Below are 25,673 nucleotides of genomic sequence, written 5' to 3' on the forward strand. Positions count from 1 at the left end.
AACAGGGAAAACAAGCCCACACAGAAAATGGCTGGAAACCAATTAGAATTCTGGCCAAGTAAAACCAGCTTCTTTGAAGATACATTTTCCCTGCAACAGATTAGCCGGAATGCTTGAGAGACTAGATGAAAGGTTCTTTCAAAGCGAAAAATAGACAAGCTCAAAGGAGGAAATGTGAATGTGATTAAGTAGCAGTAAGTTCTTTCATGAGAAGAAAAGGGGAAAAGAGAAAAAAAAGTTGCATTTGACAATATTTATGCAGTGTGGTTATCACTTGAAAGCTCCATTAGCACTCACCTAGAGGTAGATGAACTCGATGCCTTCCCCAGATCAAGCCTATCAGAAAACTCTTCAACAACATTTTTATCACCCTGAAATAGAGTAGTATATGTATATGGGAAGATGAGCCTCTTGAAAAGCTTGTGCACTGCAAATTCAGATGGTTATATTGATACAAGATGCAATAAAGCCTGCAGAGCTGCTCATAACAATATATTGAAAATGTAAGCAATAGATGGTTCATCATATTAGCTTTAACATTGTATCAACAGGGTTTCCAATAACCTGCCACTGTTCATCTCTCGGTACAAGAGCAGTTTTCAATAAATGGCAAAGCAAAATTTGTGGACTGTAACTTCAGATTGTTATATTTGATGCTAAATAGAAGAAAACCTGCATAGGTAGTCATAACAGTATAATTGGAAATACATGTAACAAATAGATGTTTCAATACATCATATTTGCTTCCATAAATTTGTATAAGCACCATTTTCATAACCTGTTGTAGTTCATCTCTTCGTCTAATATGGGGGTGGATATGGGATGGATATGGGCCAGATCATGTCAGATGCAAATGCAAATCCAAATCCAAATCCAAAATACTCAAAAACAATTCAGATACAAATTTGGATCCGAATGATATCTGATAAGGTAGAATTGGATCCAGACACAAAATATATGTTTCAATACCGGATTTAGTAGAAAATGGCTATAAACAAGCTGTTTACATGAGCTTTTGAAAAGGAAACAGGTAATACTCAATCTGTGTATTACCTTAGAATTTGCATGAACTGGGCCAGAGTCTCTTCCAGGAGATTGACTGCTCTGAACAAGTTCAAGTTTGGCATCAACTATGGCCCTTGCTAGAACCAAATTAGAATTCTCGTCATGTAAATCCAGCTTCTTTGAAGATACATTTTTCCTGCAACAGATTGGCAGGAATGCTTGAGAGACTAGCTGAAAGATTCTTTCAAAGAGAATAATAGACAAGCTCAAACTAGGAAACGTGAAAGTGATTAAGTAACAGTAAATTCTTTCATGAGAAGAAAGGGGGAAAAGAGAGAAAAAAAAGTTGCATTTTACAAAATTTATGCAGTGTGGTTATCGATTGAAAGCACCATTAGCACTCACCTAGAGGTAGATGAACTTGATGCCTTCCCCAGATCAAGCCTATCAAGCCTATCAGATAACACTTCAACAACAGGCTTATCACCCTGAAATATAGTATATGTATATGGGCAAATGAGCCTCTTGAAAAGCTTGTGCACTGCAAATTCAGATGGTTATATTGATACAAGATGCAATAAAGGCTGCAGAGCTGCTAATAACAATATATTGAAAACGTAAGCAATATATGGTTCATCATATTAGCTTTATCATAACACTGTATCAACAGGGTTTTCTATAACCTGCCACTGTTCATCTCTCGGTACAAGAGCAGTTTTCAATAAATGGTAAAGCAAAATTTGTGGACAGTAGCTTCAGATTGTTATATTTGATGCTAAGCAGAAGAAAACCTGCATAGGTGGTCATAACAGTATAATTGGAAATACATGTAATAAATAGATGTTTCAATACATCATATTTGCTTCCATAAATTTGTCTAAGCACCATTTTCATAACCCGTTGTTGTTCATCTCTTTATCTAATATGGGGGTGGAGACTGGATATGGGCCAGATTATGTCAGATGCAAATCCAAATCCAAAATACTCAAAAACAATTCAGATACAAATTTGGATCAGAATGATATCTGATAAGGTAGAATTGGATTCAGACACAAAATATATGTTTCAATACCGGATTTAGTAGAAAATGGCTATAAACAAGCTGTTTACATGAGCATTTGAAAAGGAAACAGGTAATACTCAATCTGTGTATTACCTTAGAATTTGCATGAACTGGGCCAGAGTCTCTTCCAGGAGATTGACTGCTCTGAACAAGTTCACGTTTGGCATCAACTATGGCCCTTGCTAGAATCAAATTAGAATTCTCGTCATGTAAATCCAGCTTCTTTGAAGATACATTTTTCCTGCAACAGATTAGCAGGAATGCTTGAGAGACTAGCTGAAAGGTTCTTTCAAAGAGAATAATAGACAAGCTCAAAGGAGGAAATGTGAATGTAATTAAGTAGCAGTAAGTTCTATAATGAGAAAAAAAGGGGAAAAGAGAAAAAAAAGTTGCATTTGACAATATTGATGCAGTGTGGTTATCGCATGAAAGCTCCATTAGTACTCACCTAGAGGTAGATGAACTTGATGCCTTCCCCAGATCAAGCCTATCAAGCCTATCAGATAACACTTCAACAACAGGCTTATCACCCTGAAATATAGTATATGTATATGGGAAAATGAGCCTCTTGAAAAAGCTTGTGCACTGAAAATTCAGATGGTTATATTGATACAAGATGCAGTAAAGGCTGCAGAGCTGCTAATAACAATATATTGAAAATGTAAGTAATAGATGGTTCATCATATTAGCTTTATCATTTTCTATAACCTGCCACTGTTCATCTCTCGGTACAAGAGCAGTTTTCAATAAATGGTAAAGCAAAATTTGTGGACGGTAGCTTCAGATTGTTATATTTGATGCTAAGTAGAAGAAAACCTGCATAGGTAGTCATAACAGTATAATTGGAAATACATGTAATAAATAGATGTTTCAATACATCATATTTGCTTCCATAAATTTGTCTAAGCACCATTTTCAAAACCCGTTGTTGTTCATCTCTTCGTCTAATATGGGGGTGGAGACTGGATATTGGCCAGATTATGTCAGATGCAAATCCAAATCCAAAATACTCAAAAACAATTCAGATACAAATTTGGATCCGAATGATATCTGATAAGGTAGAATTGGATCCAGAAACAAAATATATATTTCAACACTGGATTTAGTAGAAGATGGCTAAAAACAAGCTGTTTACATGAGCTTTTGAAAAGGAAACAGGTAATATTCAATCTGTGTATTACCTTAGAATTTGCATGAACTGGGCCAGAGTCTCTTCCAGGAGATTGACTGCTCTGAACAAGTTCACGTTTGGCATCAACTATGGCCCTTGCTTGAACCAAATTGGAATTCTCGTCACGTAAATCCAACTTCTTTGAAGATACATTTTTCCTGCAACAGATTAGCAGGAATGCTTGGTAGACTAGCTGAAAGGTTCTTTCAAAGAGAATAATAGACAAGCTCAAAGGAGGAAATGTGAATGTGATTATGTAGCAGTAAGTGCTTACATGAGAAGAAAAGGGGAAAAGATAGAAAAAAAAGTTGCATTTGACAATATTTATGCAGTGTGGTTATCACTTGAAAGCTCCATTAGCACTCACCTAGAGGTAGATGAACTCGATGCCTTCCCCAGATCAAGCCTATCAGATAACACTTCAACAACATTTTTATCACCCTGAAATAGAGTAGTATATGTATATGGGAAAATGAGCCGCTTGAAAAGCTTGTGCACTGCAAATTCAGATGGTTATATTGATACAAGATGCAATAAAGTCTGCCAAGCTGCTCATAACAATATATTGAAAATGTAAGCAATAGATGGTTCATCATATTAGCTTTATCATAACATTGTATCAACAGGGTTTTCTATAACCTGCCACTGTTCATCTCTGGGTACAAGAGCAGTTTTCATTAAACGGTAAAGCAAAATTTGTGGACTGTAAATTCAGATTGTTATATTTGACGCTAAATAGAAGAAAACCTGCATACGTGGTCATAACAGTATAGTTGGAAATATATGTAATAAATAGATGTTTCAATATAGCATTTTTGCTTCCATAAATTTGTATAAGCACCATTTTCATAACCCGTTGTTGTTCATCTCTTCGTCTAATATGGGGGTGGATATGGACTGGATATGGGCCAGATCATGTCAGATGCAAATCCAAACCCAAAATACCCAAAAACAATTCAGATGAAAATTTGGATCTGAATGATATCTGATAAGGTAGAATTGGATCCCGATACAAAATATATGTTTCAATACTGGCTCTAGTAGAAAACGGCTAAAAACAAGCTGTTTACATGAGCTTTTGAAAAGGAAACAGGTAATATTCAATCTGTGTATTACCCTAGAATTTGCACGAACAGGGCCAGAGTCTCTTCTGGGAGATTGACCGCTCTGAACAAGTTCACGTTTGGCATCAACTATGGTCATTGCTAGAACCCAATTAGAATTCTCGTCATGTAAATCCAGCTTCTTTGAAGATACATTTTTCCTGCAACAGATTAGCAGGAATGCTTGAGAGACTAGCTGAAGGGTTCTTTCAAAGAGAATAATAGACAAGCTCAAAGGAGGAAATGTGAATGTGATTAAGTAGCAGTAAGTTCTATAATGAGAAGAAAAGGGGAAAAGAGAAAAAAAAGTTGCATTTGACAATATTGATGCAGTGTGGTTATCGCATGAAAGCTCCATTAGGACTCACCTAGAGGTAGATGAACTTGATGCCTTACCCAGATCAAGCCTATCAAGCCTATCAGATAACACTTCAACAACATGCTTATCACCCTGAAATAGAGTAGTATATGTATATGGGAAAATGAGCCTCTTGAAAAGCTTGTGCACTGCAAATTCAGATGGTTATATAACTTATATTGATACAAGATTTAATAAAGGCCGCAGGGCTGCTCATAACAATATATTGAAAATGTAAGCAATAGATGGTTCATCATATTAGCTTTATCATAACATTGTATCAACAGGGTTTTCTATAACCTGCCATTGTTCATCTCTCGATACAAGAGCAGTTTTCATTAAATGGTAAAGCAGAATTTGTAGACTGTAACTTCAGATTGTTATATTTGATGCTAAATAGAAGAAAACCTGCATAGGTGGTCATAACAGTATAATTGGAAATACATGTAATAAATAGATGTTTCAATACATCATATTTGCTTCCATAAATTTGTATAAGCACCGTTTTCATAACCCGCTGTTGTTCATCTCTTCGTCTAATATGGGGGTGGATATGTTCCAGATCATGTCAGATCCAAAGTAAAATGCAAAATACCTAAAAAGAATTCGGATACAAATTTGGATCTGAATGATATCTGATAAGGTAGAATTGGATCCAGACACAAAATATATATTTCAATACCGGATCTAGTAGAAGAGGGCTAAAAACAAGCTGTTTACATGAGCTTTTGAAAAGGAAACGGGTAATATTCAATATGTGTATTACCTTAGAATTTGCATGAACGGGGCCAGAGTCTCTTACAAGAGATTGACTGCTCTGACCAAGTTCACATTTGGCATCAACTATGGCCCTTGCTAGAAGCTCATCCTCTACAGCACTAAAGAAACATCGACGTTGTTTGGCATCACGCACTAAATCTCTCCATATGGAAGGTTTACTGCCCAAAGTTCTTCCATCTCCAACAATCCAAAGACAATGCCTGCATCAGTTATTTGAAGCCAACCAATGATGCACTTTTTTCTACAAACTAGTGCAGGTAGAGCTAGTAACCAAGCTGAACGAACTGAACAGAGCGTGTTCAAGCTCCGCTCGTTCTTGTGGTGAGTCAAGCTGAGCTCAAGCTCATGGCAAATCTGAGTTAAACAACCTGAGTTTGAGCTGGCTCGTATACCCAAAAAATCATTTTCTAAAGCTAAAATTAATAGAATTGAGACCATAAACCTATTGAGCAGACGGCAGATCAGGTGCAATCACATTGCACACTTTGGTGTGCAGCTACACCTGATCTGCCTTCCATCTTCTGTTGGGCCCCTCACCTGACAGGCTGTACCCCAGAGAAGGAAGGCAGTGAGGTGCAACGACACACTCAATGTAATTTGATTGCAACTGATCCGCCCTGAGCAAGTTTCAAACTGGCTCATTACAAAATAAATACATTGTTTCCAAGCTGTAAGCAATAATATTTGAACTTTAAACTTATTACTTGCAAGCTAAACCTTCAAAGGTCTGCACTCTATGATATAAAATATATTTATTAGTAACTAACAAGCCTGTACGAACTGAAGACTCGCTGCTCTTATTCGGCTTTCCGAGCCTATTTCACGAGTTCAAATGAGCTCCTTACGAGCCAAGCCACAAACGGCTCGTCTAGTTTCCCAGCCCTAAATGAAAGAGATGCAAGAGAGAGAGAGAGAGGCCACATGTGGAGTCTCAAATATGCAAATCACAGGAATACCTAGCCCTTGTTAATGCCACATTTGATCGATTGTGGTTGCAAAGGAAGCCGATTGATCCCCCATTGTTTGATCTTACTGTGGAAAGAATTATGATATCTTCCTCGCTCCCTTGGAAGCCATCAACAGATTTAACTTCTACAACAAATTTGTCATACATCTGGTACTTGGATGAGAGCTTCTTCTGAAGTATGGCAACTTGAGCAGTGTATGGGCATATGACACCAATGCTCAGAGTTCCACCTGCACCACCCCAAGCTGTAAAAGTAGATATTTAGCATAAAATTCCTTCTGCATGCACTAAAACATTGTATCCTGACAGTACTAATGTAAAACTGAACTCTCAACATATACCAGAAGTTTAAAGAAAGAGCTTTTCCAAATTAAACCAAAACAACTATGAACATGCATAAAACGTCTGATTGTTCAACTAACAAAAACCACCCACAACACCTTTCGTAGCGAATCATCAAATAACTAAAATCAAAGGAAACCTGAAAGTCACTTTTTCTTTTTTATGGGCAGAAAATGGGCACTTTCAAAATGAGCTTATCATCACCTTTAAAAAGCCTTTCAACTATTTTAGAGACAACAGCAGCCTCCACCACGTTCTTCCAGCTGTGTCCTATCCCATCCTTTTCCTCCTCTCCATCAGTAACACTTATAAAAGAATAGCTTCCAAACATTCTTCCTTCAAGATATCTCTTTTCATAACTTCTTTTCTTGACATTTTCACCATCCAAAATCTTGTTTTTGTAGAATTGGGCGTTGGGAAAAGAGCTTATTGATGGATGCATTCTGTATTGTACATTTAAAAGGTGCTTATGATGTCCTAGCAGGCTCAGCCTCTCAAACAAGCTCCTTCCGAATCCAGATTTATCTGACATCTGATACAAAGAACAAAAAAAATGATGTAACTAAACAAAGATCATACATTATATTCGCATAAACAATAGACTAAAAGATTTCAAAACTTCAAACCTTGCTCTTAACCACTGCAGATAACTGCAGTTCATCCCCTATAAGAACAGAGTGTTGTAAACCCTTAAGTTCCAATGGTATCAGTGCCTCGCATTCTTTAAGTTGTGCTGCTTCATCAATGATCAAGAGCTTCATATGATGAATCCTCAACCTATGCAATCGAGCAGAGCTTGCAACAGTGCAGAAGAGGAGGGAAGCATTGCGTAAGCATAAACGCGTTAATGAATCAATGCTAACTCTAGTGGGCATTGTCACAGCCTTGTCAAGATATTCAAGAATCGCAATGCATACCATTCTAGTATGCAGCAGCTTCTTTTCAGAAAAGCAATCGAGAGAGAGACCACGAAAACTGTCTTCGATAAAAAATTCTCCAATACCAACCTCTTCAAATGTGGCAAATAGACTCTCCAGATGAACACCACCATTTTCAGCAATGCGTAGCAAGCTTCTAAAAGAAGCAAACGTGTCCAAAAGCTTCCTCATGAATTTGAATCCATTGTTTGGAATGAGGGACATAGGAAGGTGGGTGTAAAAGACGGGAACAAAATCCTCGAGTCGAGTCACAATAATGTCAAACCGTTGTCTCAGGAATTGTGGAAAACTAACAACTTCTTCCTCACTTTTGTCATTGAGAAATGTATGGTATTGAGACAGGGGATCCTTCAGAAGGTCAATCATGGATGTTGCCCAATGCTTCCACCCACTGAGTGGACCAAAAAAAGCAGTAAGCTTCTTAATGCGTGCATCCAGAAATATGTCTTCGAGATCACCGTCAACTTTCAGTTTCTCTTTGTTGCCAAACAGGATCATGTCTCCCAAGTAACAGCATGAGAATCTGTTTCCAAGCTTCTCACGTGATCCTCTGACCAACTTTACCAGCCGTGACGCAATTTCCGTGACAGCAACGTTTGTTGGGGCACAGGTGAGTGTGCTGCACTTCAACTTTAAGAGCTGCTCCAGGAGCCTGCAGATGGTGCTGGTCTTACCTGTGCCAGGAGGGCCCCAAATGAGCTTCACCAGATGCGAGTGAGTGCAACGTGCAGCTGCATACACGGCGATGATCGCATCGATCTGCGACTTGTTCAGCTTTGGCAAGCTTAATTCCCTACGTAGGTCTCCCCCCATCTTACCACCAGCCTCTTCAGATGAGCACACCCCACAAGCGTCCTGAAAGATATTCCGACCCTTTATAGAATTAGAATCATCGAAAGCAAGGTGGTCTGTATATGTCACATGGATGGACGGTGGTTCATCAGGTGCAATCTCATTACACTTTAGTGTGCTGCTTCACCTGATCTGCTGGCCCTACAGCTGACGGGCTGTACCCAAAAATGGAGGGTGGTAAGGTTCAGCGGCCCACTCAAAAGTGTGCAATGTGATTGCACCGTGCAAGCAGCGTTCAAGTGTCACATCCACACCCGTACAGATGCCATGCTCTTCCAGGAGGATTCATGTTACATTGAAAATGGCAAAATAGTGGCAGCTAATTAATTCTTGTTTAAAATTGAAAACTGTGTATTTTTCTCAAGTTTTTAATCCATAAAATAAATACACTAAAAAATTATGAAAATTTTGTATACATATAATATAAATAGAAATAAATTTTTTTCCTACCACGGTGGGTAAGGAATCCTTTAGATGAAACTCACAGGGGAAAGTTGTTTTCACAAAATCTGATCTCATGGATGTAGAATGTTCAAAATAGTAGGAATCGACCCCCTTGGGTCATTTTTTTTCTACATAAAAATATATTTCTTTAGAGTTCTAAAAATTTGATACATTGTACGCTGTTCATTTTACAATCCAATAAAATCTGACACATACCTCAAAACAACATGATTCTACTAAACTTTGATATGTAGACAACATCTGCAGAGTCAGACGAGCAAAAACACTGGATAACAAAAAGAAGAGGGATTCTTACCCACGAGGGTAGCAAACATTATCCTTTATCTAATATAAACATAAAATGACGCAGCATTTTTTGTGTAAAAGATGATATCTTGATATTTTGACAATTTAAAACAGCAACTAAAATATCACACTGTTCATGATATTTCCATAATATATATTGCTGATATTTCTCACTGTAGTTCCAGGCACAGAAATGAGACAAAATCAAACTTACTGTTGCCATACTTGAGTCGGTGCTCTGCAACCTTTTAATAATATTCAAGTTTCTCCCGCTGCTAATCTCAAAGTCCAATGCGTCCGAAATCCTTCTATACGTGGTCACATTCATTAGTGAGATGGCATATCGAAACTTGATTTCTGCATCGCATTTTGGAGCATAAACTGTCATCACATTTTCATTGTCCTCGGTGATCTTAGTCACAACCGCGAAAGCATGAGCTGATCCGTACTTTCTCAAGTCTGAGACAACTTTTGGCTTTATGGTCGATAAGATAAGAAGATCATCAACCCTTGGTTTGGGGAGTTCGCCATTGGACTCTGCTCTGTTTTTCCATTTACCAACCTCGATCTCGAAAATGGAAGATCTTTTCTTCATAGACATGCGGGCACGTAATATTTTCCCACTTGGTGCCTTGGAAATACCTTCAAAGCAAGAGCATAGCTCCGACCGGGTCTCTTCCATCAGTGGGAAAAAATAATATCCTAGATAACTCACAATCGAGGGAAACGTCAATGGGATTTCCACAACCTGCATGCAAAAAAAAGGTGAATTAGTTGCAATTAAAGATAAGAAAAAAAGGTTTAACTCACAAGAGGGCGGGCGAGCCCATTAAATGACCCGTTATCGGTGAGGGTTCCTCATCATCTAAAAAAAATAAAGGAAGAGCATATCAAGTACTTGGCCTAGCACCTTGCAAAGGTATTCGCCAAGTGAGTGGATGCCACACTTTCCCTTGATGAGATCCAGTGACCAAGGTATTGCAAAGTCCTTGGTTCAAACACTGGATGCCATGCATCTATTCATTTGGAGGGGGGTTCCCAGTGAATAATCATACATATGCTTTATATTTTATTCATCTTATTTTATGCATGATTAATAGAAAATCACATTAAAAACTTATTTTTATCATTAGTTTTGAGAAATCGTATTGAAATAGAAATTATCAAAAAATCGTCAATTTCAAAGTTTGCCTTGCATTTTTCAGTGTTTTATTTAATTTAAGAGTTTTTAATTTGTAGTTTAATTAGATTAGAAGGGTAGTTACTAATTTTAATTAGTTTAAGAAAAACTTTTTTTGAAAAATACATTTTTGAGGAAGACCTGTTTTGAAATTTTTGAAAATATTATAGACTTTCATAGAAAATAGTGTTTTGACCTAATTTTTATTATAAATAGATTTTTTTCAGCATGAACTCAGAAAATGCAAGCCTCTTCTCTCTCTTCTCTTCTCTTCATCCTCTTCGTTCCCAATCGGTTCTCCCCCGATCTCTTCCTTTCTCCCTTTGATTCATCTTGCTTCAAACGTTTTTCTATCACCGGTTCTTCTTGTCTTGGTCGACCGAGGTACATGCAGCTCAGAGAAAAAAATACTTCTTCTTCTCAACCCTTTCATCAAAAGTGGATCGCACGGTTTGCTTCTTTTCTCCCATTTCACCGTAGTTTTAGTTTTTTGCATATCATAAATCATAGCATTGCATGTAGTTTCGTTTGATCATTGCATATTCATCATATTTAGATTAGATTAGTTTAGATTCAACATCTGAAAATATAAAAAAAATATAGCTTAATCTAGTTTAGCCATTTTTCTTGGTTTGCGCATAGAATAAGATTATTTTATTCAAATCTGTAGATATAACATAGAGTAGTTTTATATTTTTTTATGAGTTTTACTTCAGTTTAGGTTTGGATTTAGGGTAGATTTAATTTAGATAATGTTCTTTATTTTTTGCGTTTATTAGATTAAATTATTTTGAATTTCTTAATTAGCTGATTTAGGTATATTTAAATTTCAGCAAATAGTTAGTTTTACTTTCATGTTAAATCTGATTTTTTTACATCAATTAAATTTAATTAAGTTTAGTTTATGTCAGTAGATTAATTATAAATTAATTAGTTAATTTAAATTATTTGATTTTCATTATTAAATTAAATTGTTGATTTTAGTTAATTAGTTAATTTGTTGATTGCTTGCTTAATTAGTTGATTAAATTCTTTTTTAGAAATTGATTAGTATAGCATGTAAGTTAAATTAATTTAGTTTATTTTATAGTTCATGTTTTCTTTTAGTAGTTAATTAGTTTAGTTTATTTCTTGTTATTTGCATTAGTTAATTTCATAAATTGTTTCTTGTTAGTTAGTTAATTAGTTATGCAAATTTATCTTTTAGTTAGTTGATTCATGTTAGTTTTTAGTTACTTATAGAATTAGTTATGTTATTTTGTCTTTTAGTGTAGTTTTATTCTATAGTTTATTTAGTGTTTTTGTTATTTTTCGTAAAACTAACCCTTAATGTTTTTGTAGTTTTTCATCGTATCTGTGTTTCATTTGTTTATTTTTATAGAAAAGTGTTTAGACGTACGGTGAACCCTCAAAAGTACTCTTGAAGAGCTCTCTGAAGTCTCTAAAAGATTTCCTCAAAAAACCCTTCAGGCCCCTCAGGGAACCCTCAATAAGAAAAAATAAAGAACATAAGTTAATATTCAAACATCAAGTGAACAAAAAACTCATAGCACTGAAGACCTGTTCTTTTCTTTTTAGCTTAGGTTTTTATTTTATTTTAATTTAATTCAATTTGGGTTTGTAATAAGGCACTTATTATTATTTTTATTTGTTTAAGCCCTTCGTAGATGGCTGCACTCTCAATTATTTAGTTAATTAATTTTTATTTTTCAAGACAATAAAGAGTAGCTTAGTTATTTGTGGAATACAAAGTATTTTTCTCGTTCCTTGAGTTCGATTTGAACTTACTGGTTTTTATTATTTGATGCATGGTTTGCATAAACATTTTTATTGAAAATAAATTTTTAAAATACTTTATTGAAAAATTTGTATCCGTTAGCTAAAAAAATTGTAAACATCTACCACCTTCTCACCTTGATAGGCCTCTCGCAGATAAAACCGTTAAGGTCAACTTTGACTTTGCAACTAGAGAGACCTGTAGCTAGTTTTTAACTCATGTCTCATCAACTTGGTGACATTCACAAGTCATCCATACCAGATGAGTGGAGCTTTTATGGGCTTGTATATATTTTGTATTGCTTTAAAATATCTTACTAGATTTTTTGTTAGTCGGTTTACCATACCAGCTACCTCCTCTTGTATTGCTTTATAATATCTTACTAGATTTGTGAGGCTGAAAATGGATTGGATTTGGTCGGACCTCCAATCCAAACCTGGAATACCGTTGTGGGATGCCCACAAATAAAATCAGAATGCACTTCGGAGAGAGAGAATTCTAACTTATGATTGGACTTTACCCGATGCAAGTTCAAATTTAAACAACTCGAGGTCACTTAACGTCCCATTCATGACAGCATTATCATATAGAATGCCCTTCAGAATTTAGATTAATCATGACAGAAAATTCAACAAAGTTTACATTCATTAAGCATCCACAATGTATTTAAATTATAATTTTATTGGAATGAAAATCTCAAAGTTTCCTAGAGACCAAACCTATAGAGAAGGCCTTGCCTGAGTTTTACCTATTATGACCAAGGCAAATTGGCAACTCAGTTAACACCATGTTGCCGACTCTATGAGTTGCTAGCTATTCAAATTTTGGTCTTCACATGAACAACTCTCTCCCGCAAAAAAAAAAAAAAAATCACATGAACAAAGAATAAGGCATACTGCTAATTTTAGAGCTAATAAAAAGCTAGAACGTGATAGGATCATTGAGCTGACCTTGCCCTTGAAGAGGTTCTCATTGAACACGTCTTGTATCGACCAATTCAGCATTGTATCCACCAGATTTGGCATGCTTCCTCTTTTTTACACTCCTTGGTAATTTCCCTTCTACAAATGCAGCAAGTTCGATCTAAGAACACCAACGGGGGCTGAGCTTGTCTGGTAGGAGCAGCTAGTGCACGTTACCTTGTGTTGGGATGGTGCAGGTTTAAAACCCAATGGTATATGGTTGTATAACTGGTAGGGGTCTGCCTAACCCCAGCTTGCCTATAAAAAAAAGTTTAGATCTGAGAACCATGAAAGTTGACCATCTTAGAAACCTTTACCCAGTTCTCTTCGTCATTAAGAAATGAACAAAACCAAGCACTTCAATTAAAGCAAAAAGGAGAAAGAAATGAACAAAACCAAGCACCTCAATTAAAGCAAAGAAATAAAGGGGATTCGATTCCTGCACGGGATCAGGTGCAGATTTTTTTTTAATCAATAAAATCTGCTTGTTAATATTTTAATATATGGAATACATTTTTTGAAATGTATTAAAAATATTAAAATAATAAATACGTGTCAAGGTGTGTTTTAGTGCGCCTGACTTGGCTATCCAAGAACAAGAAAATGATTTTTCGCAGCACCAACTAAACTTTAGATTGAATTTTAGATTTAAAGAAACACGAACATCCCTACTCCAATTCTGTCTCTTGGCCCATAACATTCGGTCAATTTAGGGTCCAAGAACCCAACCTTGGTTCAAACTCAAGTCCTAGTCGTCTCATTCAAGGAGTCAGCCCAAGTCAAGTCAACCGTTTCACAAACCAGTTTATCAGGTTTTTCTGATAACTATGTCCACAAAATAAAGCATGAAAAGCATAGCCCCCCCCCCCCCCCCCTCGGAGGCGATCGTCCAAATATTTTAAATTACAGGTACATCTGAAAACTAGCCTCTTGGATTATTGAACATAGCATAAATCATGTGATCATTCTTTCCAAAAACCATTGGATCTAATTTTATCCAATGACCAACAAAAAGACAGTAGTGTTGTTAGAGGCGAACGCCTCAATACCTAAAGCGTACGCCTCAGAGGCGAAGCACAAGCTCAAGGAACCGAGGCACTGTAGAGAGGCGTTTGCAGGCTTGAAGCGCATGCTTCACATGGGTGAAACACACGCCTAGCGTTGAGGCGCGTTTCGCTTCTAATTAAGGCGTATGCATCATGTAAAAAAAATGTATCGGACACATGTCAGACACGTGTCGAACACACATCCGAGGTCGTTCTGCAGTGGCAGACCCGGATTGGATCCAAGCCCAATCCGGACCTGCCCCGAGGTCCGGGTTCTTGAATAATCGAGTCTGCGTCTTTAAAAGACGCAGCCTGAGAGGGGCGAGGGGTAAAACCCTTGTCTCTCTCTCTCTCTCTCTCTTCCATCTCTCTGACTCCCGTCTCCTCCCCTTTCTCCACAGCCGTCGGTGATCGTGCCGACGACCTTCACCCGCAGCATCCCTCATCGGAGCTCCGGTGAGCCACCCCTCTGCTGACAGACCCCGTCGCTCCCTTCTCTCTGTGTTCGCCGACATCCACCTCAGCGACCACCCGTGGCCGATGGCAGAAAGGCACTGACGACAATGTTGTCATCCTCCTTCCTCTTCTTCTCTTTATCTCCTCCCCCCCCCCCCCCCCCCCCTCTCTGCTAGTGTTGACACCCTCCCGTCAGGCACCCTAACCCCCTTGTCCCTTTGCTAGGTATTCCTGCTGTCACCAACCACCCCGATCTCCCTTTCCCCTTCTCTACTTTCGTTGGTGACTAGCGACAAAAGTTGTCGGCCTTCTTTTTCTTCTTTGTGCCTTCTGACCATCCAGAGTTGCTCTCTTTGTCTTTGGCTGGCACTACCTTACCGGAATCCTTCTCGACACTCCTTGTTCGACGCAACACCTCATCTGAACCCCGACGTCGGTGGTTCCCAGGTATATCTCTTTCCTGTACTCTCACTTCTCTCCCTGTTTTTCTCGCTAGAGACGTCGGCAGGAGGTCACCAACCTCCTGCCTCCCTTTTCTTTTTTTGCGTTTGTTGGCAGTGGACCAGAGCCACCATCGTGGGTGGCTCTGGATTTGCCAAGAGGGAGGTGCTGAGCACCCCTCCTCATTGTCTTCTTCTCTCTTCTTCGTCTCCCTAAACCCTCCTGTTCTCAGGTCGGTGCACCGAAGCCACTGTCATTTATTAGTAGTTCTTATTTAAATTTTTCATTTTTTATTAATATTATATATTTTATTATTTTGATCATGAAGCTTACGCTTCAACGCCTCGCTTCATAACAGGCTCAATGTCTCGCTTTGCCTTATCGCATTTAACAACCTTGGTAACCACCGTGGGGGTTGTCCATGTGGCCAGCCGGGGGGAAGGGTTGTTGAGTTGAAGGCCTTGAATCAAACCCAGTTGATTTACAGGTGTGTCCATAGCTTTCAGAGATGGGCCACGTAAGGTATGGTGGTTGTGGGCGCCACCTGAGGTTTTCTCTCACTTTGGTGAGAGTTCCTCCTCATAAAAATGACAAACAATAGTAGGTGCTTTAGGACCATTGTGTCATTATATATATATATATATATAGAGAGAGAGAGAGAGAGAGAGAGAGAGAGAGAGAGAGAGAGCCGTCTAACCAAAGGTTCAAAATCTACAACTAATGATGATTGGACAGCTCCTCTTCTCCAATTTTTGAGTGTTTCATCTATGAGACCTTATATATTTGCTCTTTATAATTTATTTAATATAAATATGCTATATACGAAGACTTTACTACATCTAGACACGACTCACTATGCACTAAAAACTTTACAAATCCAATGTATTAATGATCATCACATTGATCATTAGAGAAGGAGCATCGTCCATCATCAATGGTTGTAAATTTTGAACCTTCCGTTGGTTGGATGGTTCTCTCTCTCTCTCTCTCTCTCTATATATATATATATATATATATATATATACTATTGCAATCATTTGTGTAATCTAATCTGCATCTCATGAAACAAGTTCTTTTGACTTAATGTAACATTGGGGATGTATTTAGTATAGTTGATCTGCTAGAAATCAACTATTAAATTGTGTTTCAAACAACTAAGCAATCTCTCTCTCTCTCTCTCTCTCTCTCTCTCTCACACACACACACACACACACATATATATATATATATATATATATATATATGAAAATTGACCATATTGTATAACAAAAACCGCATGTTTTTTCGAAAATACCCTATAATTTTCAAAATCTGCCCCATGTCCAAATTCACAAATGCCTAACTTTTTTAAGACCTTTTTACCCCCTTTACACGTGCAAACCTCTTGAGGTTTGCATGTGTAAAACTTATAAAATTTTGATATTTATTAAATAAATAAAAGAGATTTTTTTCACATTGGATTTGCTATTAAATAAATTAAATTTGATCCAAATGGATCTTGGATCCGAATAAAATCTTATGGACCTAGTATACAGATTTGGATATGGTAATTGGATCTGAATCTCGAATAAATCTAAAATCCAGTCGAAAATTGGAGTTGGATTCTTAGAGATCCAAAATATTATGAGATCCAAATAGGATCCGAGATTTAATAGGAAACCAGAGTTGATAAAATAAATAAATAAATAATATATATATATATATATATATATATATTATAATAACTTGTGGTATAAGATTTTGGATAGGGTGACATGCCCCTAATGGGACCCACCTAACAAGAGAGAAAAAAAAATCAATGGGATGATTCACACATTTTTAGGAGAAGTTAGGAATATGAGAATCAAAGTTTTAAATAAGGCAATATGACCTTATCCTAATACCCACACGTTTTTTTTTTTACTACAAGTCAAAATTCATGAAAGGAATCAATGAGGGAAAGAAGGAATAAGAAAAATAAAAATCTTACTAAGGTAAGTGTTGACTCTTCTTCTCAAATACACATTGTTTTCAAAATGGCTGACATGTAACCTTAGCTGAAAAAAAAAATATAATATATATAGATAGAGAAAGAATAAAAAAAGGAAGTAGTCAAGAGAAAAAAAATGGGAAGGAGAAATATGTGGTGGTATAGCCCCCACACGTTTTATATTTTTAGATGACCTTACTTTCCATCTAGGCAATATTAATTTGCTCTTAATACCCACACGTTTTTTGAAGATGACTAATTCAAAAAGAAAGAGAAAAAATGGAATAAATTTCACCAAGGTAATGTTGATCTTTTTTATCCTCCTCCCACATTCACACGTCTTTGGTAGTTAATGCCATGTGAGCATGGCTGAATAAAAAGAGAAAGGTTAAAAGGAACAAACAAATAAAAAGGCAAGTAAAAAAAATAAGAAAAGAGAGGCCAGCACTCTCACACGCCTATAGGGGTTTCTTAACAACTTAGGCAATAAAATAATGATAAAGTTTCAAAAAAAAAAAATCAAGTTGTAATTGATTTTCACCTTATACATGAAGACCCATTACAGCCTATCATCTCTTTATATACCTCATTTTCACTATCTCTCATCTCTCTCTCTTCTCCTCTTCTTGCTCTTTTCTTTTCCTCTTTATTTTTCCCTTTCCTCCACCCATTTTGGAGGAACTGGACAACGTGCAGCTGGGAGGAGGATGACAACCTATTGACCTAGCCATACTCAGTCATGTTTGAAGATTAGATTCGTCAATAGAGGTAAGGGCATAATAAATCTATGTGTGTACATGGTGCTATGGAGTACACGTACGTTGTACACCATATGCAAACACGTATGAAATTCAACCATGGGTCTTGGCCATGGCTGATGTGGGATAGAAAAAAAAAATGTTGGGTAGCTTGTATGTGCTCATGGCAATTCATTTTTTTTTTCATTTATTGCATGCTTGTATACTATTTGAGGTCTCTTTTGTAGCTTATATGTATTACATATATCCAGCCATGAATATAGATCATGGCTAAAACTGTATGGGTTATGAAAGATAGAAGTTCAAAAACATTTTGAGGAGCACGGTTTACAAAAAAAAAAGTGTGATTTTTGCCAAACCGTGATGCTCTTTAAAAACATGGTTCAAGAATGGATCATGGTCCAACGTGTGACTTTTATTTCAGTTGATATATATATATATATATATATATATATATATATATATATATATATATATATCAAAAAACAAAAAGGTTTTCCTATTAGGTATGTGATAACGTTGCATGGTGGTTAATGCTGACTTAAAATTATTACTTAAAAGAAAAATACCAGAAAATAACCACTAAGTATACACATTGTATGCATCTAAGTCCATGCATGAAAGTCCGTTCATTATGTTAATCCTTACACATTTAAATTTCTATTCTCTCTTTTATGTAAGATGAAAAAAAATAATAATACTTGTCATGTTCAAGATGCCTTGCATTGATCAAACATACTAATTCACTTGCCCAAATTGGTTTTAGACATTTTATGGTAGAAAAGTTGTTGGTTAGGTTCGTTTTATGAATTTTAGTTTTTACATGAAAGATGTGCTCTTCGTGATCTTCACATCATCACATCTGCTTGCACATGGTTGAAAAAAAAAATATTTATGAATATAACATTATGTAAGATATGTGGTTTGTGTGAATAAAACCCTATTCAAATATACCAAGTCCCATTTTTTGTTTTAAAGTTTCTAGTCTTTGTTGAAAGTCATATTTGTGTCTTAATAGATTTATTTTTTTGTCGTGCAAGACTTTGGTTATAATTTTGTTTGTCTTTGCAAATAGGTGTAATATTTTCTTTTCCTTGCCTTGCTGGGCATACCATGCCTATCCGGTCAGTCTGGCCCGGCTTGACCAAGCTTTGCTAACCCCGGTCTGGGCGCAGCTGACGCGGCAGGATGCACCACACCCTGTTGGCGTGGCTGCAGACTGCCATGGCCAATGGGGAATCCGCTTGTCTGGCAGGAGCAGTTAGTGCAAGTCAGCACATCGTGGGTTGTTGTAGGTTAAAAAAAAACCATGGTATATTTGTATTGACTAGTAGGGGTCTGCCTACCAGCTTGCCTTTCAAATATATATATATATATATATATATATATATATATATATATATATATATATATATATATATATATATATATATATATATATATATATATATATATATATGATGTATATAGCAGACCGGCTGGGCCTGTCAACACCCAACCGACTGCCTACATGATCAATCAACTTTCTGTCATGTCCTGTTGATGATAGCAGATCCGGTCTACCCTGTTCAACAGAGGGCAACAACTGTTGCGCCCTACATGGGTGCAGCAGGCTGGGGTTGACACAACCCCAATTTTCTTTGTCCTGTATCCAGACAACCAACAGGGTACACCACCCCTGCTGGTGCGCCTATTTTGTGGCTGCAACAAGTCTGCCACTGCTTGCCATAGCTCAACTTGCTTTCAAAAAAAAAAAATGTAATCGTTAGCATGCTTTATCGGTTGTTGCGTAATATGCACATACATGACAGGTGCGCGATAGGACTAAGGGTGGTCTGTTGTAGCCCAATCAATATATATATATATATATATATATATATATATATATATATATATATATAATATTTGAAATAAAATGTTCATTGCCTATATGAATTGGTTATACGATTGGATCCTCAAAAGGGGTTGTCACGTACTCAACCGGATGGTTGTTACATTTGAAAAACCCGATAAAATGATAAAGGAATGTGTATTTTATTATTCTGGCCATTATGTCATTGGAATGAGTGTGCATGTGTATGTTTTCACAAAAATACATTTTTTATTGCATGTATAGGAAAAGAATGTTATGCTATTACTGAGCTTTGAGAAAGAATGAGATATTGATGATACAAATGGTTTCACATGTGAAATTAGTATGTGATTCACATATGATTGTCATGACTAGGTCTAGTGTATAAACTGCTTGTTGTTGAATGCGCGATCTTGATAATTGCATAGTTATGAACATTGTGGGGTCATGAATGTTGCAAAAGCTCGAAACTGAGCTTGGGGTTATGCCGAACCCTTGTGGTGCCATTTGAGCACTTATGAAATTTTATACGTGTGACATGTCATGGTTAATGTTACGTTTGATGTATATACCTGGGTGTGCTTCACTCAGAACAATGCATGTGGTTGCATAATCAATGGGGTACGATGGGTACACCCAAATTCGAAAATAGAATTTAAAATAATGCAAGCACAAGTTCTTGGCTCGGATATGAGCCTGTAATTTTGAGAAAAATTGTGTGGGTGCCTATTGTACACCAGGTTGGTGATGTGTAATATTGTGTGTTTTTACACTATGTTAAATTCTAGCTTTTTGAAATTTTGGCTAAGTGTTGTAGAAAAATTGATAAATACTCGATTTTAGGTGGCGTCTATTGAATCTGGGCTTGGTGCATGTCTCATTATCAAAACCTAAACGAGCCAAACAAGATGTGATAAAACTTTTATTTTTGACCTTTAAAATCAAGCAAAATTTGAGTTAAATTCAAGTGAAATTCATAGGCAAATTTGAAGTTATACATCATTAGATGCACCTTGAAATGCTGAATTCAATGATATTTTATTTTTCTAAATTTGAGCTACGGTTGGCCCAAAAATCATATTTTTCAAAAAAGACCCGTCTTGATGAGACTGGGTTTGGATTGGATCGAAACATATTCGATTCGTATGATCCAAGCTAATATGAATCTGGACTCGGTTCAAGACCCATATTAATTAGGATATGATCCAGTTCATGATCCATATGGATATTGGATATGGATTTGGATCTTAGATTCAGGAATCTAGATCCAAAATCCAAATCCAATGAAATTAAAGCTTTAAATTCAATAATACAAGTTTAATTTAAGGAAATTTGAAGTTAAAAGGACTCCCAAAGAGGTAAGGCACCCTCTGGAACTTTTTGGATATTTATTAATTAATAATAAATAAATAAATAAATATTAAAAATAATAATTTTGAAAATAAATTATATGTGGTAGTTACCAAATAACTAGGGTCTCTATAAGAGCCCAAATTGGTTGAGTAAACAAAAAAATAAGGTAAGAAATTAAAAGAGGTTGAAAGTAGAAAAAGTCAACAAAGAGAAATTAGGAAAGAAGGGTTAGAGATAGAGTCTCACATGGGAAAACTCTATTTCCAAACCCATATGGGGAACTAGGGAGGGGTCACCCTCTAGAGGATTCCGTCTTCTATAAAAACCTCAAAAAAAATGGAAAAGAAAGAGAGAAAGAGAGAGAGAGAAGGGAAATCGTTGGAGGAGGAAGAAAGAAAAAAAAAAGAGAAGAAGAAGAAGAAAGAGAAGACCCTCTTCCTCTTTGATCGTTCAATTTTTCGTTCGATCTTTTTTAAACTTCAACAAAGGTGCGGACTTTTCTCTTGATTCGAATGGGGAGAAATAACTTAGGTCAAGTTTATGTAATATTTTAGTGGAAAGGAAAAAGAAAGAAAAAAGAGAAACACAAAAATCTGATATGTATATATAGGTATATACATAACGACACATCGATTATATATATATATATATATACATATACACACACATATATGCCTACGTGTGTATATATGTATACATATACATGTAATGGTAGATCAAACAATATATTCTATTTCGGTATGTGCACGCTGTTTTGATTTATGTACATCAGTCCCACTGTTCACAAGGACAGATTTAGACAGATCTGTCTTACCATGCATATGGACAGATCTGCCAATTGCAATTATGGACAGATCTACTGATCACTAATAATATGCAGATCTAGTCTAGATCTGCGGATTTAAATGATAATATGTCTATTGTTCAAACATTTTTCTTTCTCATGCCCATAGTTATATAAAAAAAAAATTGTCATAAATGGACTACTCATGCGCATATGCATACGTATGTGAATGCATATATATAAACCTAGACCGCAACTATGGTTGGGGTCAGATTTAACTCAAGCCATGACTGTCGCAGGGATTCCAACTATTATTAGATCTGAATATGCTTAACAGAAACTGCACATACATGTTAAAATAAATTTGGAATCCCACACCCACACACATTATGAAAACAAAGTGACAAACAGACACTCACTAATAAATGATTTAAACAAAGAAAAAAATAGAATATACTTTTGAACAAGCAAAGATAACTTGAAAACCATGCAATTTTTCTATAAAATAACTGACTCATGCCAATCTTTCAGTTATTTAATGATTCATGTTGTTGTTTAAAAAAATAACTAATTCAATTGTTACTTATCAGAAAAACTCATTGTTGCTGATGAAGTACCAAAAACAGTTGATAGAAAATTGCTGAAAGATTTTATCGGGGTAAGAATGTTGGAGACCACAAAAACCTTAGTTTATGGGAAAATTGCACTGGAATGTGAACCATCACTTTTATATTGATGATCGTTGCATTTAATGCTCGTACGAACATTCACAAAACTAGAGAAATTCACAGAGAGAGTATTTCCTAAATTTTTGAATGTTTGAGACCTCCGCAAATGAGTGAGAACTTCTGCATATACAAAGAAAATTCACAAAAAATATTTGTGAATGTCACCACACATTTGTGGACGTCCTTGAGGATCATTTATTTAAAGGATATTCATATGGTAGCTCGCGAATGTCGTACTATATATGTGGAGGTAATACCTTATTTGCAACGATCAATAGAGTGTGAAGGTTGAAGACATTCACAAATATTAATTTGTGAATGTTCTCACACATTTGCGAATGACCTCCTTGAGGATCCGTTACTTAAAGTAGATTCACATGGTAGCTCATGAATGTCATCAATATATGTGAATTTCATATGGTATTTGGAGATTTTCTCAAGGATCATTTACTTAAAGAAGATTTGCATGATAACTCACAAATGTCGTACTATATATGCGAAGGTGGTTTCTTATTTATGGAGATTGACCAGAGTTTAAAGGCCAAGGACATTCTCAAACATTAACATGTTAATGTCAACACACATTTGCGGACCTATTTGAGAATCAATTACTCAAAAGAGATTTGCATGGCATCTCATGAACGTCATCTATATATGCAAATTTCGTACAATATTTGCATGTTATGCATATTTTAGTTATAGGATGTTCACAAATTTGGTTATGTGAATTTTGTGAGGTTTGTGAAAACATCATGCAAAAGTATTTTTAAGTGCAACATTGAGAGATCAGAATAGTGTATTTATATATCGTGTGAATCTCAGGAGGTTCACGCGTGGAAAGGGTAAAAAAATCCTATAAAAGTTGGGCATTTGCGAATTTAGGCATGGGGCAAATTTTAGAAATTATGAAGCATTTCAAGAAATGTATTATGTTTGTCGTACAATATGATATATATGTCTGTTCAATCAAAGGAAGATCCAAAATCTACAATCAATGATAATCAACAACATTCCTTATCTAATGATCGAGTTTTTCATTGATCATACTTTACATATATATTGGATTTTTAACATTCATTTAGTGAACAACATGTTTTGGATTATGAATTTTCGATGTTTAGATGCATTTTTGAAAGCGCTAAGGATCAATGGCCCACAATACTTTGTATTATAAAGTTTTAAATTCATTGTGATATGTCGATTTTTCACATTTTAAAAAACATGTGTATGTCATAAAATCTTTAAGTAAAACATATTTCTTACTAAATAAATTATAAAGAATAAATATATGAGGTCCGATTGATGAGATGCTCAAGCAATAAAGAAGAGAAATTGTCTCATCGTCATTGGTTGTAGATTTTGAACCTTCTTTTCGTTGGATGGATATATATATATATATATATATATATATATATATATATATATATATATATATATATATATATATATATATATATATATATATATATATATATATAGGGAAAATGTTTTGTACACTTAGTGTATAAAACATGTGATACACTCTAGCATTTCCTCGCTACATTACACTATGAGATTGGATGCAACTGGCAAGGTCACATCAGCTAGCATGTACAGTGCTATCTTGATGGTTTTCGGCCAATCTGATGTGATGTTCGAAGGATACAAGTCAAGGAGTTTCAGGTCAACTTGGGTCTAAAATTGTTTCAACTATAATAATAAAAAGATTTCACGAGACTAAACATTTTATGGCCAATTAAGGGTTGTGATAAGACCAAATATGTGTAGAGGGAATCACACCCTTTAAGATGGTATTGATTTCATTGTTTTCGGCAACACAATGATCGGAAAATGGTAGAGTATACAGGACTACCTATACACATGAGTGTATGTAATCATGTCATATATATATATATATAAAGAGAGAGAGAAATGAAAACCTACGAGATAGAAAATGTACCAACCCTACCCACTAACAATTTTTTCAGTGTTTTTTCAAGATTTCCACCTTCCAGACGTGTTCAGCATGATTGATTTACTAGAAATTGACACTTGGAACATACATTTTGGATGGGGGAAATGGTATTTGAAGCTTCAAAAATTTATAAAAATTGTAGATAGGCCATTACTGAACACATCTATGAGAGAGAGAGATCTTTGAGTGTGTTTTTCCCTGCTTGATTTTATAGGAATCCACAATTTGGACCATCCAATTCCGACTGGTGATACTCGTAAGTCGTACCCTTAAAAACGGTTACGGGTAGCTTGTTTACCCGATTGAGCCGATCCATGTCCATTCGATTCGATGTTCTATTCGGCCATCCTCCGGCGACACCGAAAATGCGCGGGAGTCAGACGAACACTTCCCTCGCTCCAACTTCCGATGTTCTCTCTCTCTCTCTCTCTCTCTGCATTGATTTTTTTCTCTTTTCAGCAAACGAAAAGAAAATAGAGAGACGGCAGCGTTCTGTTCGAGAATGGAGAGCCGCGATTATAATGACGACGAAGACGAAGAGACGTCGTTGATGGTAAGAAAAAAAAAATAAGACGTAGCGGCGATTTGGGTTCCTGCATTCTGGTTGTTCTTTGTTGTTACTTTCATCACCTTTTAGTCATCTCCGTTACCGTCATCTTCGTTGAAAGCTTTAGTGATTCGGGTTGTCATTCTACAGGTACCGGTACCATGCTAGAATCATGGTCGATTTATTCGTTGAAATTTTGCAAAAACAAGTATCGGATTTTGTTCTCGTTTGGATTGCTGAGATCCTTCGTGTTTCTCTCTCTCTCTCTCTCTCTCTAGTAATATGGACTCGATAATTGATGTGCTATTTGAATTGTGGTATGGTACTCTAGAGTTTATGTTTTTTTTTTCTTTTTTAATTTAGTGTTTCGTAACTACTCAAGCTTTTGTATATTTGTTTTTGGTTATTCGGAATTAACATAGCATAATTTTGTCACTGCGTGATTTACTTTTAATCCCTTTTTATCGATTGTGAAATTGGTCATTGAGAATTCTGGAAATAATTAATGCTTCATTCCGATTAGGGTTGCTTGTCGTC

The 25,673-nt window shown here is 36.0% G+C and overlaps 1 protein-coding gene across 1 annotated transcript; it reads right to left on the reverse strand.

Moving 5' to 3' along the window:
- Positions 1-293: 293 nt before the first annotated feature.
- Positions 294-13,311, reverse strand: LOC149817081 (uncharacterized). The gene is made up of 15 exons (XM_089987022.1): positions 13,237-13,311; positions 9,544-10,077; positions 7,416-8,582; positions 6,994-7,321; positions 6,437-6,692; positions 5,467-5,680; positions 4,711-4,793; positions 4,356-4,503; positions 3,607-3,680; positions 3,250-3,397; positions 2,517-2,653; positions 2,162-2,309; positions 1,411-1,493; positions 1,054-1,201; positions 294-371 (listed from the first exon to the last, which is right to left on the reverse strand). Exons 1-15 carry the CDS (start codon positions 13,309-13,311, stop codon positions 294-296), a joined length of 3,621 nt encoding a protein of 1,206 aa, XP_089843148.1.
- Between the last annotated feature and the right edge of the window lie 12,362 nt (positions 13,312-25,673).

The sequence above is a fragment of the Nuphar pumila genome, chromosome 14 (assembly GCF_984573655.1).
Source record: "Nuphar pumila chromosome 14, dmNupPumi1.hap1.1, whole genome shotgun sequence".
In the NCBI taxonomy this organism is placed as follows: Eukaryota; Viridiplantae; Streptophyta; class Magnoliopsida; order Nymphaeales; family Nymphaeaceae; genus Nuphar; species Nuphar pumila.